The sequence below is a fragment of the Pseudophryne corroboree genome, chromosome 1 (genome assembly GCF_028390025.1).
Source record: "Pseudophryne corroboree isolate aPseCor3 chromosome 1, aPseCor3.hap2, whole genome shotgun sequence".
NCBI lineage: Eukaryota > Metazoa > Chordata > Amphibia > Anura > Myobatrachidae > Pseudophryne > Pseudophryne corroboree.
This window is the reverse complement of record NC_086444.1, coordinates 821,859,246-821,879,381: the sequence shown is the minus strand read 5'-3', so window position 1 is coordinate 821,879,381 and position 20,136 is coordinate 821,859,246. Positions and strand designations below refer to the sequence as shown.

Sequence of the window (20,136 nt, the reverse complement as noted above, 5' to 3'; positions counted from 1 at the left end):
AGTCACCTACAGACATATATTTTTGTCATTTTCTACACATGTATAAATTAAATCTTATATGAATCTTAATTGATATTACTTTAGTGAAAATGAAATTGTGATGTGCCTCCTCGAGCTAGACGTGTGCCGAAAGTGTGGTCACTAAGGTCACTAATCACATCTGAAGAGGCTCACTGTTCAAAAGTGTAATAGCACATCAAGAAAAAGCTCCTACACAGTAGCAGGACTACAGGACAGGGCCTGGAGTTGAGAGGGGCCTGCAAAAGCCAGGATGCCCCCACTTCAGCGCCTACCCCATTCCTTTAAGTGCTCCCACTCTCCTCTCATAAAAAATGGAGCAGTAGCCTTTTCTGACAGGCTGAGAGCAGAAGGGAAGGGGGCCTGGGAGACTAGAGTAGCATTGACAAGCCCTTAAACAAATGTTGTTTCGGAACTCTGCAATTACTATTTTGCCACTGCTTCTACCACTTAAGTAACCACCTTTTTCATTAAATAAGACAAATTAAGCAGCACAGTGTCTAGTGGCTAGCATTCATTATTACATTTATTTATTATTTCCCAACCAAGGCCCTTAAATAAACGATAATAATAATTAAATAAACTTTTCTGTTTTACTTGTAATAGAATTGTGCTACTCTCCTGACATACAACCTGTAAACCCTACATAATTTCCCACTAAAGTATAGCACAAAACACAAGTACCACCATCTCTGAACTGGTGCAAAATGTAAGTCCTGTTGCAGAGTGAAATTGGCCTTGGCACTGAAAGGTATTGCCCATAAAATGCACATTCTACATCTTTATCTAGATAAATCTTGCACTGCTCTTCAACGCTAGTCATGGCGGCACCCACTCCATACTTTGCAAGTAACACTATCGTACAACTCCTCCCATAGTCACCACTGACATATAGCTGCATGAATCTGTGCTTTGACGGAATATAAAGCGCATGGCCAGACTGGGTACTATATAAATGAGCTCCATTTTGAACATACTGTATGAATATTGTGTTGGAGTTAGACTTGGGTTTACTTCTAGAAGATATCTGTGTTGCCTTTATGAACTTTAACATACAAAGTCCTGTTTTCTTTTCCTTTGATTGGTCAGTCCTTTTTTAGTACAGTCTTTCCGGAAACAGATGATACACATTGTAATTATACAGTTCCTGACTGGAGTAATTGGTCAATGAAGAAAAAAATAGGAGTGGTTTTTATAACTTTCTTAAAATAAAGTGTGTATATTTACTTTCCATGCATAATTGCTGCTGGCCTTGTATTTGCTTAGTAAGAGGCTTTTTCTGTTGCATGCTGTTCCTCCTGGAATAAATATTTGCTCAGAATTATTATTGTGGCCTGGCCTATAAGTCTTGTACAGTTGTGGAGGTGTGAGGAGGATCCGTTTGCTTGTAAAACTATGAATTATTGATATCATTTGCTGGGCATTAATATTTATTAGCTGTACCTATTGTGATGTTGTCTTTAAAATATATATGTATGTAAATGCAGAGCCATAGCTACACGTCTATATGTCACCTGTTGTTGTCTGTTGCATTAATTGCTTATCCTCCAGAGTTTAATTACTTCATAAAATGTTCACATTAAGTTACTTAAAACAAAGTTCATTAAATGAAATGCTGTAATTCTTAACATAAACTTGTCAGGCAGAGTCTGGGTCATTATGTCATTATATACTGTTATGTTCCAAATAATGCACTTAATCCTTGTATATGACTAGTGAAACATATGTACTAAACTCTACAGTGTACACACAGTGCAGGCAGCTATCTAATGGGCTGAGCGACCATTATCCACAATTATTAAGCTTATGTTTCACTAGGAACTGTGTCTTGTGCCTCTGTAATGTCAGCAGATCCTTGTGAATGTGTCAGTTTACAGAATGGCTTCGCTCACTGAGGCTCTTCCAGATGTGGTTGTTCTTGCTACTGCTATCTTTTGCCGTATGCAATTGCGATTATACTGTATGCTAATATAGCAGAAGCTAAATTGAGCATAGGGACACCCCCACTGCCGTCGCGTCATTTCTGTCCAACGGCGTATAATTGCTGATACATTGGTATCATTGTTGCAAATCGGAACATGTTGCAGCATCTGTAGATGCACAGGCTGAGCTGCTCTCCCGGGACACAGAGAGCTCTCCAGTAGTAAGTAAGATTGCAGCTGCTAATTTATGCACGCCATATTACCACCCCCAAATGCTGTCTTCCTGTCACTCACTCTGCGACTAATTCTTCATTGCATTGACTATAGCAATTCAATCAAAGCGCGTGCACACTGCAGCACAGCTGCATGCACAGTAAGAAAACATTGACCGAAGTGCATACAATAGCAGCTTTGCGACCACACCTGAATGAGCCTCAATGTGTGTACATGATGGATACACTATAACTTGCTGTTTGACCTTGTCTTCAGGTTGTGTCCCTGGCCGACTATGACCAAGTGGAGGAAGTCACCAAGGAGGGTGTAAAGAAATCCCCATCTCCTGGGTACCCTTTGGTCTGTGTCACGCCATGTGACCCACACTTTCCAAAATACTCTGTGATGAGGGAGCGGTGTGAGGAGGCCGGCATCAACCAGTCTACCGTCTTGTTCAGCTGGGAAGTGGCAGCACCCACTGATTCCAATGGGGCAAGATCTCCCTTTGAGACAGTGACTGATACCACCCCTTTTACGGGTGTAAATCACATGGTGAGTATGAGTTATGATTTAATGACAGACTTGCTGCATATACTTCCACATATATAATTAAAATACCTAATACCAGTGCTGAAAGTAGGGTGGTACGGAGTACCATTAAGAAATATGGTGGCGGTACGCAGTACCACCAGCCCACCGCTGGGGCATAATTTATAAGGGGCATTTTTGTAAAATGGGGTCAGTGGCATAACTGTTTGTGGCATAATATGGAATAGGCATTACAGTGTGTGGTATAATATGTAACATGTATTACGGTGTGTGGCAAAATGTGTAATTGGCATTATGGTGTGTGGCATAATGTGTAATGGGTGTTACAGTGTCTGTCATAATGTGTAATGGGCATTACGGTGTGTAGCATCATGTGTAATGGGCATTACAGTGTTTGGATTATGTGTAAGGGGCATTACGGTGTGTGGCATAATGTGGCCATGCCCCTATTGTCATGTAGCCACTCCCCTCATTTCATGTGACCACGCCTCCTCATGACACGTGATCATGCCAATTTTTACTATCAGTACCACTAAGAAAAAAATTTCTGCTTGCACCACTGCCTGATAACAAACCCCCCCCCCACACACACACACCCACCCACGCACTAGCACTACACTGAGATGGCAATAGTGATGAGTATTGCCGTAGTATATGTACCAGCACAATACTTCACCCCCAGCATGTGTATGAAAGGAAAACATTGTGCAAATTGAATAAATTATGTAAAACTAGTGTACTTTACTTGTCACATGTGGAACCAGTATTAAGCATATTTAGTCAAAGGAAACATGTGCCTCAACAATCTCCTAGTGAATCGACAGACTACAGCCAGGGCCGGTGCTAGGGTGTTCGGCGCCTCCCTGCAAACTATAAATTTGCGCCCTCCCTAACACATGTAATAAAGGGGTGTGGTCTCGCATATAAGGGGCGTGGCCACACAATAGAAACCCCAATTCAAATTATGCCACACAATAGCACAATCTTATTCACATTACACCCCACGTAATGCCCAGTTCATATTGCAGCACAAAGTAGTGTACCTTATTCACATTATGTCACACAGTAGTGTCCCTTAGTCACGTTAAGCTACACAGTAGTGCCTCTTATACACGTTATGCTACACAGTAGTGCCTCTTATACACGTTATGCTACACAGTAGTGCCTCATACATAATTCCCACAGTAGTAGTTTCCCTTACACATAACATCCACAGTAATAGTGTCACACATAATGCCCACAGTAGTAGTATCCCTTACACTTAACATCGACAGTAGTGCCACACATAATACCCACAATAGTAGTGCCACACATAATACCCACAATAGTAGTGCCCCTTACACATTACGCCCACAGTAGTGCCACACATAATGCCCACAGTAGTAGTGCCCCAGACAATTAATGCCCACAGTAGTAGTGCAACACATAACACCCACAGTAGTAGTGCAACACATAACACCCACAGTAGTAGCACCACGCATAATGCCCACAGAAGTGGTGCCCCTTACACATACAGATGTAGCCATGCTCATTGGTGCCACGATGCGCAGCGGGGGTGTGGCTAATGTGCCCGTGACTGTGTGCGTGTGTGTACATAAGCGCACACATTCAAGCCTATGGCGCGAACGCCTGGCCAGTTGCAGTGTGGTGCGTTCCCATTATGCAGTGATGCATGCGCACGCATCTCGGAAATGATGAGCATGGCTACATCTGTATGTCCACAGGAGGCGGGAGGGTGAATAAGCCGGGGGGGGGGTCAGCAGGAAAGCAGCAGCCTCCAATTGAGCAGTCCACAGGATGGCAGGGAGGAACAGCCAGGATCAGCAGCGAGGGCAACTCCCAGCAGGACAGGACCACCAAAGAAGACTGCAGAAGTCACTGCGCCCGCTCCCTCCCTCGGAAAGGCAGCAGGGTTCAGCACTAAGCAACACCGCCCACAGCCATGAGGGAGATCCTTAGCGCGGGGAAGCACACAGAGAGCCGCTGATAAGCCATGCTGGAGGGGCCACCAGGCGCTGAAAGCCGCGCTTCCCGCTGCCGGCGCCGCTGCCTGTCATACAGTGACAGGTGCAGCGGCAGCCGGCTGCAACAGCAGGGTAGCAGTGCGGGAAGAGCGCCTTCTCTGTCCGGCGCCTCCCTGCATTGCATACCCTTGCTGAGCGGGTTGCGCCGGCACTGACTACAGCACTCATGTTATGTGAATGTGGTGGTCGCTGTTATGTATTACTGACTGGTGAACTAAACTTTTCCTTTTTCCATTTATTGTTTTTTTTTTTTTAAGCGTAACACAACAAATATCAAATAATGACTACACAGTGGAGAGTAAGGTTTCATAACAGAGTATAATAAGAGAGTGTGTGAGCTAAACATAAATAAAACATCAAGGTCAGCAGTCTGGATGCTTTTACCTGTAATATTTTGGTAGGCCACCCAGCAGCATACATCATGAATGGAAAGCATTACATTTGACTTTAACACATTTTTCTTATTTGAATAAAGTGAACATTTAATATACAGTATATATACAGTATATATATATATATATATATATATATATATATATATAAATATTTTTTTTTATTATGATGGTAGTTATCAGTGTCATTTTCCAGTAGATGTGATCTGTATTTTTGCTCGTCCTTGTTAAAAAGGTGCTGGATAGTATTTACTTCAGCCGACGCTTTCACGTGCGCTGTGTTGCCAAAGCAGTGGACAAGGCTGGACATGTGGGAACACCGCTGAGGAGCAACATTGTGACAATAGGAACAGACAATGCCATCTGCCATACACCAGTGGTGGCGGGCACTGCTAGAGGTTTCCAGGCTCAGTCTTTTATTGCAACACTGAAATATCTGGATGTTAAACACAAAGAACATCCCAACAGGTATGTTACAGAGCTGATAACTAAGCTAAATCATGTCATGTGAAGTAGAATTCAATTAGTGAATTGTAAAAGTGATGACTGGTGTGCATTTTGCAGTACAATAATAGTGCTGTGCGTAGTCTGTATAGTACAAACAGTACAGGAATAGTGTTGTGCACAGTGGGGGTCATTCCGAGTTGATCGTAGCTGTGCTAAATTTAGCACAGCTACGATCAGGCACTCAGACATGCGGGGGGGACGCCCAGCACAGGGCTAGTCCGCCCTGCATGTCACTGCCGCCCCCCCCCCCCCCCCCCCCCGCACAAATACAAAAGCATCGCTTATTTGTGGAGTAACTCCCGGCCAGCGCAGCTCCTGTGGCTGGCTGGGGGTTGTGTCTCGCTGCCGCTGGCCGCAGCGGCTGCGTGATACGTCACGCAGCCGCCACGCCACGCCCACCCAACTGTCCGGGCACGCCTGCTTTGGCCGGACCTCGCCTACTAAACGGCGGCTTAACGCCGCCGTTCATCCCCCTCCCGCCCAGCAACCGCCTCTGTCTCAGAGGCGATTGCTGGGCTCCAACGACTGCCATGCGCCGGCGCACTGCGGTGCCAGCGCATGCGCAGTTCCGACCCAATCGCTGCGCTGCGACAAACTGCAGCGAGCGATCGGGTTGGAATGACACACAGTGTGTATAGTGCAGTAATAGTGCTGTGCACAGTGGCCCTCATTCCGAGTTGTTCGCTCACAAGCTGCTTTTAGCAGCATTGCACACGCTAAGCCGCCGCCCACTGGGAGTGAATCTTAGCTTAGCAAAATTGCGAACGAAAGATTCTCAAAATTGCGAATAGAAATTTCTTTGCAGTTTCTGAGTAGCTCGGGACTTACTCTGCCACTGCGATCAGTTCAGTCAGTTTCGTTCCTGGTTTGACATCACAAACACACCCAGCGTTCGCCCAGACACTCCTCCGTTTCTCCAGCCACTCCCGCGTTTTTCCCAGAAACGGTAGCGTTTTTTCACACACACCCATAAAACGGCCAGTTTCCGCCCAGAAACACCCACTTCCTGTCAATCACATTACGATCACCAGAACGAAGAAAAAACCTCGTAATGCCGTGAGTAAAAAACCAAACTTCTTAGCAAATTGACTTGGCGCAGTCGCAGTGCGAACATTGCGCATGCACAATTAGCGGAAAATCGCAGCGATGCGAAGAAAATTACCGAGCGAACAACTCGGAATGACCACCAGTGTGTATAGTGCAGTAATAGTGCTGTGCACAGTGTGTATAGTGCAGTAATAGTGCTGTGCACAGTGTGTATAGTAGAGTAATAGTGCTGGGCACAGTCTGTATAGCTCAGTAATAGTGCTGTGGATAGTCTGTCTAGTACAGTAATAGTGCTGTGCACAGTGTGCTAGTACAGTAATAGTGATGTGCACAGTCTGTCTAGTGTAGAAATAGTGCTGTGGGTAGTCTGTCTAGTACAGTAATAGTGCTGTGGGTAGTCTGTCTAGAACAGTAATAGTGCTGTGTATAGTACAGTAATAGTGGTGTGTATAGTAGGGTAATAGTGCTGTGCACAGTCTGTATAGCACAGTAATAGTGCTGTGCACAGTCTGTATAGCACAGTAGTAGTGCTGTGCACAGTCTGTATAGCACAGTAATAGTGCTGTGCACAGTCTGCATAGTACAGTAATAGTGCTGTGGGTAGTCTTGACTAGTGCAGTACTAGTGCTGCAGGTAGTCTGTCTAGTACAGGAATAGTGCTGTGGGTTGTCTGTCTAGTACAGGAATAGTGTTGTGGGTAGTCTGTCTCGTACAGTAATAGTGCTGTGCAGTCTGTATAGTACAGTAATAGTGCTGTGCATAGTCAGTAGAGTGTGTATAGTACAGTAATAGTGCTGTGCGTAATCTGTATAGTACAGTAATAGTGCTGTGCACAGTCTGTATAGCTCAGTAATAGTGCTGTGAACAGTGTGTAGTACAGTAATAGTGCTGTGGATAGTCTGTCTAGTACAGTAATAGTGCTGTGCACAGTGTGCATAGTACAGTAATAGTGATGTGCACAGTCTGTCTAGTGTAGAAATAGTGCTGTGGGTAGTCTGTCTAGTACAGTAATAGTGCTGTGGGTAATCTGTCTAGTACAGTAATAGTGCTGTGTATAGTACAGTAATAGTGGTGTGTATAGTAGGGTAATAGTGCTGTGCACAGTCTGTATAGCACAGTAATAGTGCTGTGCACAGTCTGTATAGCACAGTAGTAGTGCTGTGCACAGTCTGTATAGCACAGTAATAGTGCTGTGCACAGTCTGCATAGTACAGTAATAGTGCTGTGGGTAGTCTGACTAGTACAGTACTAGTGCTGCGGGTAGTCTGTCTAGTACAGGAATAGTGCTGTGGGTTGTCTGTTTAGTACAGGAATAGTGTTGTGGGTAGTCTGTCTCGTACAGTAATAGTGCTGTGCAGTCTGTATAGTACAGTAATAGTGCTGTGCATAGTCAGTAGAGTGTGTATAGTACAGTAATAGTGCTGTGCGTAATCTGTATAGTACAGTAATAGTGCAGTGCGCAGTCTGTATAGTACAGTAATAGTGCTGTGTTTAGTCTGTATAGTACAGTAATAGTGCTGCGTGTAGTCTGTATAGTACAGTATTAGTGCTGTGTGTAGTCTGTATAGTACAGTAATAGTGCTGTGCACAGTGTGTATAGTGCAGTAATAGTGCTTTGCACAGTCTGTATAGTACAGTAATAGTGCTGTGCACAGTCTGTATAGTACAGTAATAGTGCTGTGCACAGTCTGTATAGTACAGTAATACTGCTGTGCACAGTCGGTGTAGTACAGTAATAGTGCTGTGCACAGTCTGTATAGTACAGTAATAGTGTTGTGGGTAGTCTGTCTAATACAGTAATAGTGATGTGGGTAGTCTATTTAGTACAGTAACAGTGCTGTGCACAGTCTGTATAGTACAGTAATAGTGCTGTGTGCAGTACAGTAATAGTGGTTTGTATATTACAGTAATAGTGCTGTGTGCAGTACAGTAATAGTGCTGTGCACAGTCTGTATAGTACAGTAATAGTGCTGTGCACAGTCTGTATAGTACAGTAATAGTGCTGTGCACAGTCTGTATAGTACAGCAATAATGCTGTGCGCAGTCTGTATAGTACAGTAATAGTGATGTGCACAGTCTTTATAGTAAAGTAATAGTGCTGTGCACAGTCTGTATAGTACAGTAATAGTGCTGTTTAGTCTATTTAGTACAGTAATAGTGCTGCGCACAGTCTGTATAGTACAGTAATAGTGCTGTGCATAGTCAGTACAGTCTGTATAGTACAGTAATAGTGCTGTTGTTAGTCTATTTAGTACAGTAATAGTGCCGTGTGCAGTAATAGTGCTGTGCACAGTCTGTATATTACAGTAATAGCGATGTGCATAGTCAGTACAGTGTGTATAGTACAGTAATAGTGCTGTGCACAGTCTGTATAGTACAGTAATAGCGATGTGCATAGTCAGTACAGTGTGTATAGTACAGTAATAGTGCTGTGCACAGTCTGTCTAGTAGTGTAATAGTGCTGTGTGCACTGCAGTACAGTAATAATGGTTTGTATAGTACAGTAATAGTGCTGTTTAGTCTATTTAGTACAGTAATAGTGCTGCGCACAGTCTGTATAGTACAGTAATAGTGCTGTGCATAGTCAGTACAGTCTGTATAGTACAGTAATAGTGCTGTTGTTAGTCTATTTAGTACAGTAATAGTGCCGTGTGCAGTAATAGTGCTGTGCACAGTCTGTATATTACAGTAATAGCGATGTGCATAGTCAGTACAGTGTGTATAGTACAGTAATAGTGCTGTGCACAGTCTGTATAGTACAGTAATAGCGATGTGCATAGTCAGTACAGTGTGTATAGTACAGTAATAGTGCTGTGTTTAGTCTATTTAGAACAGTAATAGTGCTGTGTGCAGTCTGTATAGTACAGTAATAGTGCTGTGTTTAGTCTATTTAGTACAGTAATAGTGCCGTGTGCAGTAATAGTGCTGTGCACAGTCTGTATATTACAGTAATAGCGATGTGCATAGTCAGTACAGTGTGTATAGTACAGTAATAGTGCTGTGCACAGTCTGTCTAGTAGTGTAATAGTGCTGTGTGCACTGCAGTACAGTAATAGTGGTTTGTATAGTACAGTAATAGTGCTGTGCGTAGTCTGTATAGTGCAGTAATAGTGCTGTGTTTAGTCTATTTAGTACAGTAACAGTGCTGTGCACAGTACAGTAATAGTGGTGTGCACAGTCTGTATAGTACAGTAATAGTGCTGTCCATAGTCAGTACAGTGTGTATAGTACAGTAATAGTGCTGTGCACAGTCTGTATAGTAGTGTACTAGTGCTGTGTGCAGTACAGTAATAGTGGTTTGTATAGTACAGTAATAGTGCTGTGTACAGTCTGTATAGTACAGTAATAGTGCTGTGATTAGTCTATTTAGTACAGTAATAGTGCTGTGTGCAGTACAGTAATAGTGCTGTGCACAGTCTGTACAGTACAGTAATACTGCTGTGCGTAGTCTGTATAGCACAGTAATAGTGCTGTGTACAGTCTGTATAGTACAGTAATAGTGCTGTGTACAGTCTGTATAGTACAGTAATAGTGCTGTGCAGTCTGTATAGTACAGTAATAGTGCTGTGCATAGTCTGTATAGTACAGTAATAGTGCTGTGCAGTCTGTATAGTACAGTAATAGTGCTGTGCAGTCTGTATAGTACAGTAATAGTGCTGTGCACAGTCTGTATAGTAAAGTAATAGTGCTGTGCAGTCTGTAGAGTACAGTAATAGTGCTGTGCATAGTCTGTATAGTACAGTAATAGTGTTGTGTGCAGTACAGTGATAGTGATGTGCACAGTCTTTATAGTACAGTAATAGTGCTGTGTGCAGTACAGTAATAGTGGTGTGTATAGTACAGTAATAGTGCTGTGTGCAGTACAGTAATAGTGGTTTGTATAGTACAGTAATAGTGCTGTTCACAGTCTGTATAGTACAGTAATAGTGCTGTGTTTAGTCTATTTAGTACAGTAATAGTGCTGTGTTTAGTCTATTTAGTACAGTAATAGTGTGGTGTGCAGTACAGTAATAGTGGTGTGCACAGTCTGTATAGTACAGTAATAGTGGTTTGTATAGTACAGTAATAGTGCTGTGCACAGTCTGTATAGTACAGTAATAGTGCTGTGTTTAGTCTATTTAGTACAGTAATAGTGCTGTGTGCAGTCTGTATAGTACAGTAATAGTGCTGTGTTTAGTCTCTTTAGTACAGTAATAGTGCTGTGTGCAGTCTGTATAGTACAGTAATAGTGCTGTGTTTAGTCTATTTAGTACAGTAATAGTGCCGTGTGCAGTAATAGTGCTGTGCACAGTCTGTATATTACAGTAATAGCGATGTGCATAGTCAGTACAGTGTGTATAGTACAGTAATAGTGCTGTGCACAGTCTGTCTAGTAGTGTAATAGTGCTGTGTGCACTGCAGTACAGTAACAGTGGTTTGTATAGTACAGTAATAGTGCTGTGCGTAGTCTGTATAGTGCAGTAATAGTGCTGTTTAGTCTATTTAGTACAGTAACAGTGCTGTGCACAGTACAGTAATAGTGGTGTGCACAGTCTGTATAGTACAGTAATAGTGCTGTCCATAGTCAGTACAGTGTGTATAGTACAGTAATAGTGCTGTGCACAGTCTGTATAGTAGTGTACTAGTGCTGTGTGCAGTACAGTAATAGTGGTTTGTATAGTACAGTAATAGTGCTGTGCACAGTCTCTATAGTACAGTAATAGTGCTGTGCACAGTCTGTATAGTACAGTAATAGTGCTGTGTTTAGTCTATTTAGAACAGTAATAGTGCTGTGTGCAGTCTGTATAGTACAGTAATAGTGCTGTGTTTAGTCTATTTAGTACAGTAATAGTGCCGTGTGCAGTAATAGTGCTGTGCACAGTCTGTATATTACAGTAATAGCGATGTGCATAGTCAGTACAGTGTGTATAGTACAGTAATAGTGCTGTGCACAGTCTGTATATTACAGTAATAGCGATGTGCATAGTCAGTACAGTGTGTATAGTACAGTAATAGTGCTGTGCACAGTCTGTCTAGTAGTGTAATAGTGCTGTGTGCACTGCAGTACAGTAATAGTGGTTTGTATAGTACAGTAATAGTGCTGTGCGTAGTCTGTATAGTGCAGTAATAGTGCTGTTTAGTCTATTTAGTACAGTAACAGTGCTGTGCACAGTACAGTAATAGTGGTGTGCACAGTCTGTATAGTACAGTAATAGTGCTGTCCATAGTCAGTACAGTGTGTATAGTACAGTAATAGTGCTGTGCACAGTCTGTATAGTAGTGTACTAGTGCTGTGTGCAGTACAGTAATAGTGGTTTGTATAGTACAGTAATAGTGCTGTGCACAGTCTCTATAGTACAGTAATAGTGCTGTGCACAGTCTGTATAGTACAGTAATAGTGCTGTGTTTAGTCTATTTAGAACAGTAATAGTGCTGTGTGCAGTCTGTATAGTACAGTAATAGTGCTGTGTTTAGTCTATTTAGTACAGTAATAGTGCCGTGTGCAGTAATAGTGCTGTGCACAGTCTGTATATTACAGTAATAGCGATGTGCATAGTCAGTACAGTGTGTATAGTACAGTAATAGTGCTGTGCACAGTCTGTATATTACAGTAATAGCGATGTGCATAGTCAGTACAGTGTGTATAGTACAGTAATAGTGCTGTGCACAGTCTGTCTAGTAGTGTAATAGTGCTGTGTGCACTGCAGTACAGTAATAGTGGTTTGTATAGTACAGTAATAGTGCTGTGCGTAGTCTGTATAGTGCAGTAATAGTGCTGTTTAGTCTATTTAGTACAGTAACAGTGCTGTGCACAGTACAGTAATAGTGGTGTGCACAGTCTGTATAGTACAGTAATAGTGCTGTCCATAGTCAGTACAGTGTGTATAGTACAGTAATAGTGCTGTGCACAGTCTGTATAGTAGTGTACTAGTGCTGTGTGCAGTACAGTAATAGTGGTTTGTATAGTACAGTAATAGTGCTGTGCACAGTCTCTATAGTACAGTAATAGTGCTGTGCACAGTCTGTATAGTACAGTAATAGTGCTGTGTTTAGTCTATTTAGAACAGTAATAGTGCTGTGTGCAGTCTGTATAGTACAGTAATAGTGCTGTGTTTAGTCTATTTAGTACAGTAATAGTGCCGTGTGCAGTAATAGTGCTGTGCACAGTCTGTATATTACAGTAATAGCGATGTGCATAGTCAGTACAGTGTGTATAGTACAGTAATAGTGCTGTGCACAGTCTGTCTAGTAGTGTAATAGTGCTGTGTGCACTGCAGTACAGTAATAGTGGTTTGTATAGTACAGTAATAGTGCTGTGCGTAGTCTGTATAGTGCAGTAATAGTGCTGTGTTTAGTCTATTTAGTACAGTAACAGTGCTGTGCACAGTACAGTAATAGTGGTGTGCACAGTCTGTATAGTACAGTAATAGTGCTGTCCATAGTCAGTACAGTGTGTATAGTACAGTAATAGTGCTGTGCACAGTCTGTATAGTAGTGTACTAGTGCTGTGTGCAGTACAGTAATAGTGGTTTGTATAGTACAGTAATAGTGCTGTGCACAGTCTGTATAGTACAGTAATAGTGCTGTTTAGTCTATTTAGTACAGTAATAGTGCTGTGTGCAGTCTGTATAGTACAGTAATAGTGCTGTGCACAGTCTGTATAGTACAGTAATAGTGCTGTGCGTAGTCTGTATTTTGACTCCACACTACACATTTTTACTAGAAATCATTTGTTTCCCATAGGATTCATATCTCTGTGCAGATTCCACACCAAGACGGCATGCTCCCCCTCATTTCTACCATGCCACTGCACAACCTGCACTTCCTGCTGTCTGAGTCTGTTTATCGACACCAACATGTGTGCTCCAATCTGGTCACCATCCGTGACTTAAGAGGCATTTCGGGTAATGTATTGCAAACTATGTGGCCCTTGCATTCCTTGTGCTTTTTCCCCTGCATTGCAAGAACATTTATAATATAAGCAACCTATGTGGGTCTACCAGCTGCACACTAGATGAAGGGAGATCGTGTCCCCCTAAGAGGTCTTAGTGGCTGCTAGACTGACATAACAGCTACAGAAATTGATGCGCTCACACTCTACATTTAGTTGGTACAGTATTTACCACCACAATAACAATGTCTCATGGCTAGCACGGTGTTATAAGTCTGTGCTATGGTCATGCTCGCAGTGTTCTTCAGTCGGAAAGCTAAGTATAATACAAAGCATACTACTAGCTACATACTGCCATTGCTATCCTCAGTGGGGACTTTGCTCATGTTACTCTGTCTCCATACATATATGAATGTCCCAGTGCTTCCCTACAGACTGGCACAAATAAGCAGTCCTATACATGACCATACAAAGCTAACCTACAGATGGAGCCTCCCTCATCGTTGCTGTTTCTCCGCCTAAACAGGGGATTAGTCACGCCTAAGCTATAGCTCAGGTTGTTCAGTTGTTGCACGGACAGGCCCGTTGAGGCATGACTACAAATGCAGCATGCAGTACACATCTTTAACACTGGGTGGCTGCTGCTCCACTAATCCAGTACTATACCAGTACACCCAGAACCGGAGATATTGGGACGCAAAATGGAACCATTTTCCCATAGACTATAATGGACCTGTTAATTCAGATCCATCATGGGTTCCGATGCTTTGCATTAGCCTTGCGGGGATCACAGAAATTTGGGGTTGGCATCCTCTGGTAGCTAATTGTCTCCCATTCCATAACAACCCAGTTCTGAGCCGATTGAACTCTCAGAACTGGAGATATTAAGCTTTAAACCCATTTTAATTTAATATCTCGCATAAACCTAATGCCAATGGACCATTGCTTTAACACATTCGTTTGTGTCTGTATACACTATTTTTATTTATTGATTTGTCTACGGGAGCTCATTGCCGCAGTGTATTTTAAATAGCGTAATGATATGCGCGTACAGCATTGCCCACACAGTGTACAGTAAAGTAGTTCTTGCGCTATAGTGTACTGTATTTTAATGGAGACTACACGCGTGTACAATGGTGATTTTGAAAAGTGACATCTGGTGGATGATCGCAGTTATTACACTCACTGGTAACACCAAACGATATCCTTTTCTTCCCTAATGATCTCACAGAAGGCAGTGCCATTCACTGGGTCGTTTGCATTGGCTTCTGTGCTGTATATTGGTGTTGAGCAATCCTAGTAGCAGAGACTGAGTGTATTCACAAAGTGGCTGCAGCTGGGGAAGTAAATGAGACTAGTTCTCTGACCAGCCCACCAATATTCTCAGACACAGTGGTACTTCTGGCAAATGCCAAAGTTACCAGATTGCTAGTCTGGGCCTGGACAGGAGCATGTGTACTTGCTACTGCATCCTCTCATTTTGCTGTTGGCTTTGTTTTGTAGAAGCAGGATTCTTGGATGAGGTGACATATGACAGCATCGCCGTGGGTCCCGGCTACGATCGTCAATACCAATTTGATCCCAATGTCAGGGAACCAAAGACAGTGCAGCTGTACAAACACCTGAATCTGAAGAGTTGCATTTGGACTTTTGATGCATATTATGACATGACAGAACTGATTGATGTCTGTGGTGGAGCCGTGACAGCTGACTTTCAGGTGCCGTCCTAGTATGAACCTCGTAATGGACACAAATATAAGATGGAGGCATATAGGGTAGAAAAGAATGATATAAACAATTGTTTATTAAAAGTATTGAGAATAGGTGTAATAAATGATTATTATTATTATTAATAATAATAATAATACAGAGCAATAGTAACAAACTAAATAGTTTACAGACTTTATATGAGTCAATCTGAAATACTACTGTACTATGGGGGTCATTCCGACAAAATCGCACGCTGCAGTTTTTCACAGCGGTGCGATCGGTTCTGAACTGCGCATGCGCAGTGATCGCAATGCGCAGGCGCATCGCTCCCTGGCGACGGCCGTTGCCAGGGAATGTCAGAACTAACGAAGAAAGCGATTGCACCCACAACCGCAAGAAGATCGACAGGAAAAGGCCGGCCAGAGGCGTCAACTGACTGTTTTCAGGGAGTGTCCGTCCAAACGCAGGCGTGCCCAGCCGTTTCGAGAGAGGGATCCTGACGTCAGCTCCGTCCTGGATGATCGCAGCGGGTGAGTAAGTCCTGAGCTGTGAGAAACTGCACAAACTTTTGTTTGTGCAGCTCTCTGCACAAGCGAGCGCAGCCCTGCACAGCGATTCCCCCTCCCCTGTAGGCGGTGACTACCTGATCACAGCAATGCTAAAAGTAGCCTGCTAGCGATCAGGTCGGAATGAGGGCCTATGTTAATCGAACACACCACTTTAGTATTTAAGTGACAGATATACGGTGGGTTCACACATTACATTTTGTAGCTTTAAAATGTTATTTTGATTAAAATGCTGCTTATATTAGCTTATTTGTGATCACTGTTAGACACCCGGGACCTCCTGCAAACATAAGCTGTATCAGGAGATCTTTGTTGTCTGTAATCACAGCATTTCTTTCTAACACAAAGCAAATCAGGAAGTGAGACGCTCAGATGTTTATTATCAGAAGCACCTGGAACGATGTGTCTAGTCAGCTGTTATCTCGACTGGTTTATTTATACATTTCAAACATTATACGTTCCTATGCAAGGTGCAGAGATTAACATAATTACAGTTTGAGCTCATTTAACCCCTTCAGTGGCATTGTTTTTTGTTGTGTTTTTTTTTATACACACCTCCCATGGTGTGTTTTTAAAATCATGTAGTACAGGGGGGGAGTGAAGGAGGGCGATCACCCGCAGGGGAACACCTGCGGACATCGCCAGCATCATAAACAATTTTTAAAACACCTAAAAAAGCCTATTATATTTATAAAATACACACCTCCTATGGTGTGTTTTTAAATACATAGAAGTGCAGGGGGGGTGAGCAAGTGCAAGGGGGGTGAGCAGGCGGGATTACTCGCGTCAGCACTGATTCCCGGCTGCATAGAGCGCCCATGAATCAGCATAAGCCATTACCCTGTTAAGCACGCCCCTCGGCCAATAGGATTCCTGGAGGTGGGCTTAACTCATAATAGCTTATTCTGATTCCCCTGGCTCAGTCACACTGCACGGCTGTCCCCGGGGAATCAGTCAGTAGTATGCCCGGAAATCTTCCGGGATAGCCAGCGCTGACAGTGCTGGCTACCCCGGAAGATTTTCGGGCATACCACTGAAGGGGTTAATGTAACGGACATGAACAGTGCAGAAACATGTATTTTCCCATTACAATTTTAAAATGTATGCCAGAGGTGATGACACACAGGGGCTTCGCCAGAACTTTGCGGGCCCCATAGCAACATTTTGAAGGGCCCCTGTCCAAATGCTTCTAGAGACACCTATCCACAGCAATTGGTAATTTTAAGCCCCGTAATAGTATATTTTGAACCATAGTGGTGCCTTAGTTAATGTTATTCCCCATAGTAGTGCCCTAGTTCATTGTAGGGCCACCAGTACACATTATACAACACGGTGTCCCCAATTCACATTATGACATGCGATATGCCCACTTCATATTGTGCCACATTACAGATTCCCAGTTCAGATTATGAAACATTATAATTCCCTCCAATTAATTTGATACCACATTACAATGAGCAAGTCAAGAGACATAACTAGATATATTGAAGGCCCCAAGGCAAAGGTTGGTAAGGGCCCTTGCATATAACCCAAAGTGGGCCCCTCTCAGCTCTGGCCCCCATAGCAGCTGCACTACCTGCACCTATGGTAGCTACGCCCTTGCACACAGTTTGCAGTTAGTCCTTCATTTACTAATAGACTGGTTTGGAGATATATTGGGCCTGACTCAGATATGATTGGATGTAGTATCGCTGCTGCTTTCTTTTTCATCCACTAGGGGTCACTGGAGTACTCTTGGGATATGGACGGGCTTCCGTAGGAACACAGCACTGAATATTTAAATTTAGTAACACTCCACCCCTCCATATCCCCGAGCACTTACTCAGTGTTTTTTCTGTGCTGCACGTGGCAACACATGCTTAGCTGAAGTCAGAAGAAAGTTTTATTTTTCATTTTTATTTTTATTTTTTCTACTGTTTGACACATCCCTGTCCCCCTTCCAAAAGGCAGGGTCAGGGATAGTGCAGCTGCTGATTGCAGCACGGGCGTGTCGGGCCTCTCTGAAAGAGCTCCCTCACAGCCCTCACATCCTCCTGCACTGGCTGGCCGGCGCTTACTGAAAAGCCCCGTCGGAGCCTCCGCACGTCTGCAGGAGTGAGGTATGTGAAACGGGGCGGTCAGCTCCCGCTGCCGCCCCGACGTATGGGGACATAGTGCTGGGTGACGGCAAGTGGCAGAGCGGCTCTCCCCTCTCAGCCTCCGGCATCTTCCCGCTCAGGCGCCCGCCCATTCCGGCCCGCTCAGAACCTCCGTGCAGGCACGCGGCTCTCTCCACTCAGACGCCCGCACGTTCGGCACGGACCTCCGTGCAGGCACGCGGCTCTCTCCACTCAGACGCCCGCACGTTCGGCACGGACCTCCGTGCAGGCACGCGGCTCTCTCCACTCAGACGCCCGCACGTTCGGCACGGACCTCCGTGCAGGCGCCGCGGCTCTCCCCACTCAGACGCCCGCACGTTCGGCACGGACCTCCGTGCAGGCGCAGCGGCTCTCCCCACTCAGGCGCCCGCACGGTCGGCACAGACCTCCGTGCAGGCGCCGCGGCTCTCCCCGCTCAGGTACCCGCCCGTTAGGCCACAGCCTCCGGCCAGGCACCTCGGAACAGCAGCGCTACCTGGGTAGCTGACACGCTATATATAGGAGCCCACCGCTGGGACACACGAGGCACATAGCGCTCTACGATACCCGCTGGGGGCCCACACGCTGCGCTGCCGCTGTAATAAGATAAACAGCCATTACAGGGGGGGACATATCAGTGAAATACTGCAGCAGCAGAGGGATTATTACAGTATAATCAGTGAATGCAGCACTGTGATTATGTGTATAAGTAGAGCAGGGCAGCCATTTTTAACAGCTTCCTGTGTCTTCCTCTGTGATTCCAGAACGTTCCTGTCCTACATCTCTTCTCCACCGGAGGCGCAGGGGTGTTCGTGGGAATTTGGGATCAAATTTCATAGTACTGGCCACGTGTATTGCACTGGGCCAGATATATATACAGAGCCACCTTATTGCTATTTTACTGAGCCGTGCAGGTGTCTGTGTTTTGTGTATTGTATTGTCTGTCGCCATAATGAGTAAGACACCAGCAAAAACTAAAAAGCATATTTGCAAAGTATGTGGCAGTGTGTTACCGGATGGATCTACCACATGTAACGTATGTTTTGTGGATTCCGTTCAGAATACCATTTCTGCTCCGGTTTTGCAACCAATTTCATCACCGGACCCTCCGTGGGGTATGTTAGTAAATGTACTGGAGAAATTTCAGACAGAAATGACCGCTGCTCGTCTGGAGCGAGAAACGCTAAGAGCTGAGTCTAGGGTGAGACCGCCAGAACTACCGGAGGCGTCTCAGCCTTGCGTAGGGTCCAAATCCATTTTGGGCAAACGGGATAATTTTCATATGTCTTATGATTTTCCAGTGTCTGCTATGTTGCAGTCTGACGATTCCATCCCAGACCTCACGGAACACGATGAGGGGGAGGAGGGCGAAGTGGAGTCAGACGGCGAGGATGTTAACAGTTCCGGCATTGATGATCTCATCAGAGCGGTACGGCAGTCGCTAAGGTTTCCTGAAGCTGAGCAGCCTCTCACCAATGATCAGGTCATATTTACTAAACGACGGAAGACGCCAGTAAGTTTTCCTGTGTCGGATTCTCTAAATCAGATGTTAGTAGAATCCAGACAGAATCCAGATAAACGGTTTTCTATACCTCGCAGATTTAAGTCTAGTTATCCGTTTCCAGAATCGGTAACGGGTACATGGGAGAATCCACCAATAGTTGATTCTTCAGTGTCAAAGCTTACCAAGAAATTAACCATACCAGTGCCATCAGCTACTACGCTTAAAGATCCGTCAGATCGTAAGATAGAAACTATGCTTAAATCCATGTATGTAGCAGCAGGTGTGATGCTAAGACCTGGATTGGTTGGCATTTGGGTCACTAAGGCGCTCATAATATGGCTTACAGAACTCAAATCGGCTTTACATGATGAAAACCTGATAATTCAGGTGAATCAAATGATTGAGGCTGTAGAGTATCTCTGTACAGCGTCTACTGACGTCTGTCAGCTCACTTCTCGTATTTCATCTTCGCTAGTTACGGCACGAAGAGCACTCTACCTGCGTACTTATCAAGCGGAGGCAGAGGTCAAACGAAGTATAGAGGCGTTGCCTTACGATGGCAAGAAGTTGTTTGGTCCAGAATTGGACGCATGGATTAAGGAGGCTACGGGAGGTAAGTCTGTGTTCTTACCATTGCCTCCACCTGCGCCAAGAAGAAGGTACGCTGGACCTTCGTTCAAATCCTTTAGACCTCAG

General features: G+C 44.2%; 1 protein-coding gene across 1 annotated transcript in view; it reads left to right on the top strand.

Annotated features, from left to right (window-relative positions):
• Positions 1-20,136, top strand: part of FRAS1 (Fraser extracellular matrix complex subunit 1) — an 887,592-nt gene that overhangs the window by 846,056 nt on the left and 21,400 nt on the right. Inside the window, exons 63-66 of the mRNA XM_063919583.1 lie at positions 2,430-2,705; positions 5,354-5,586; positions 13,396-13,556; positions 15,047-15,261. Of these exons, the coding sequence (XP_063775653.1) occupies positions 2,430-2,705; positions 5,354-5,586; positions 13,396-13,556; positions 15,047-15,261 (885 nt within the window). The remainder of the gene's footprint in view (positions 1-2,429; positions 2,706-5,353; positions 5,587-13,395; positions 13,557-15,046; positions 15,262-20,136) is intronic.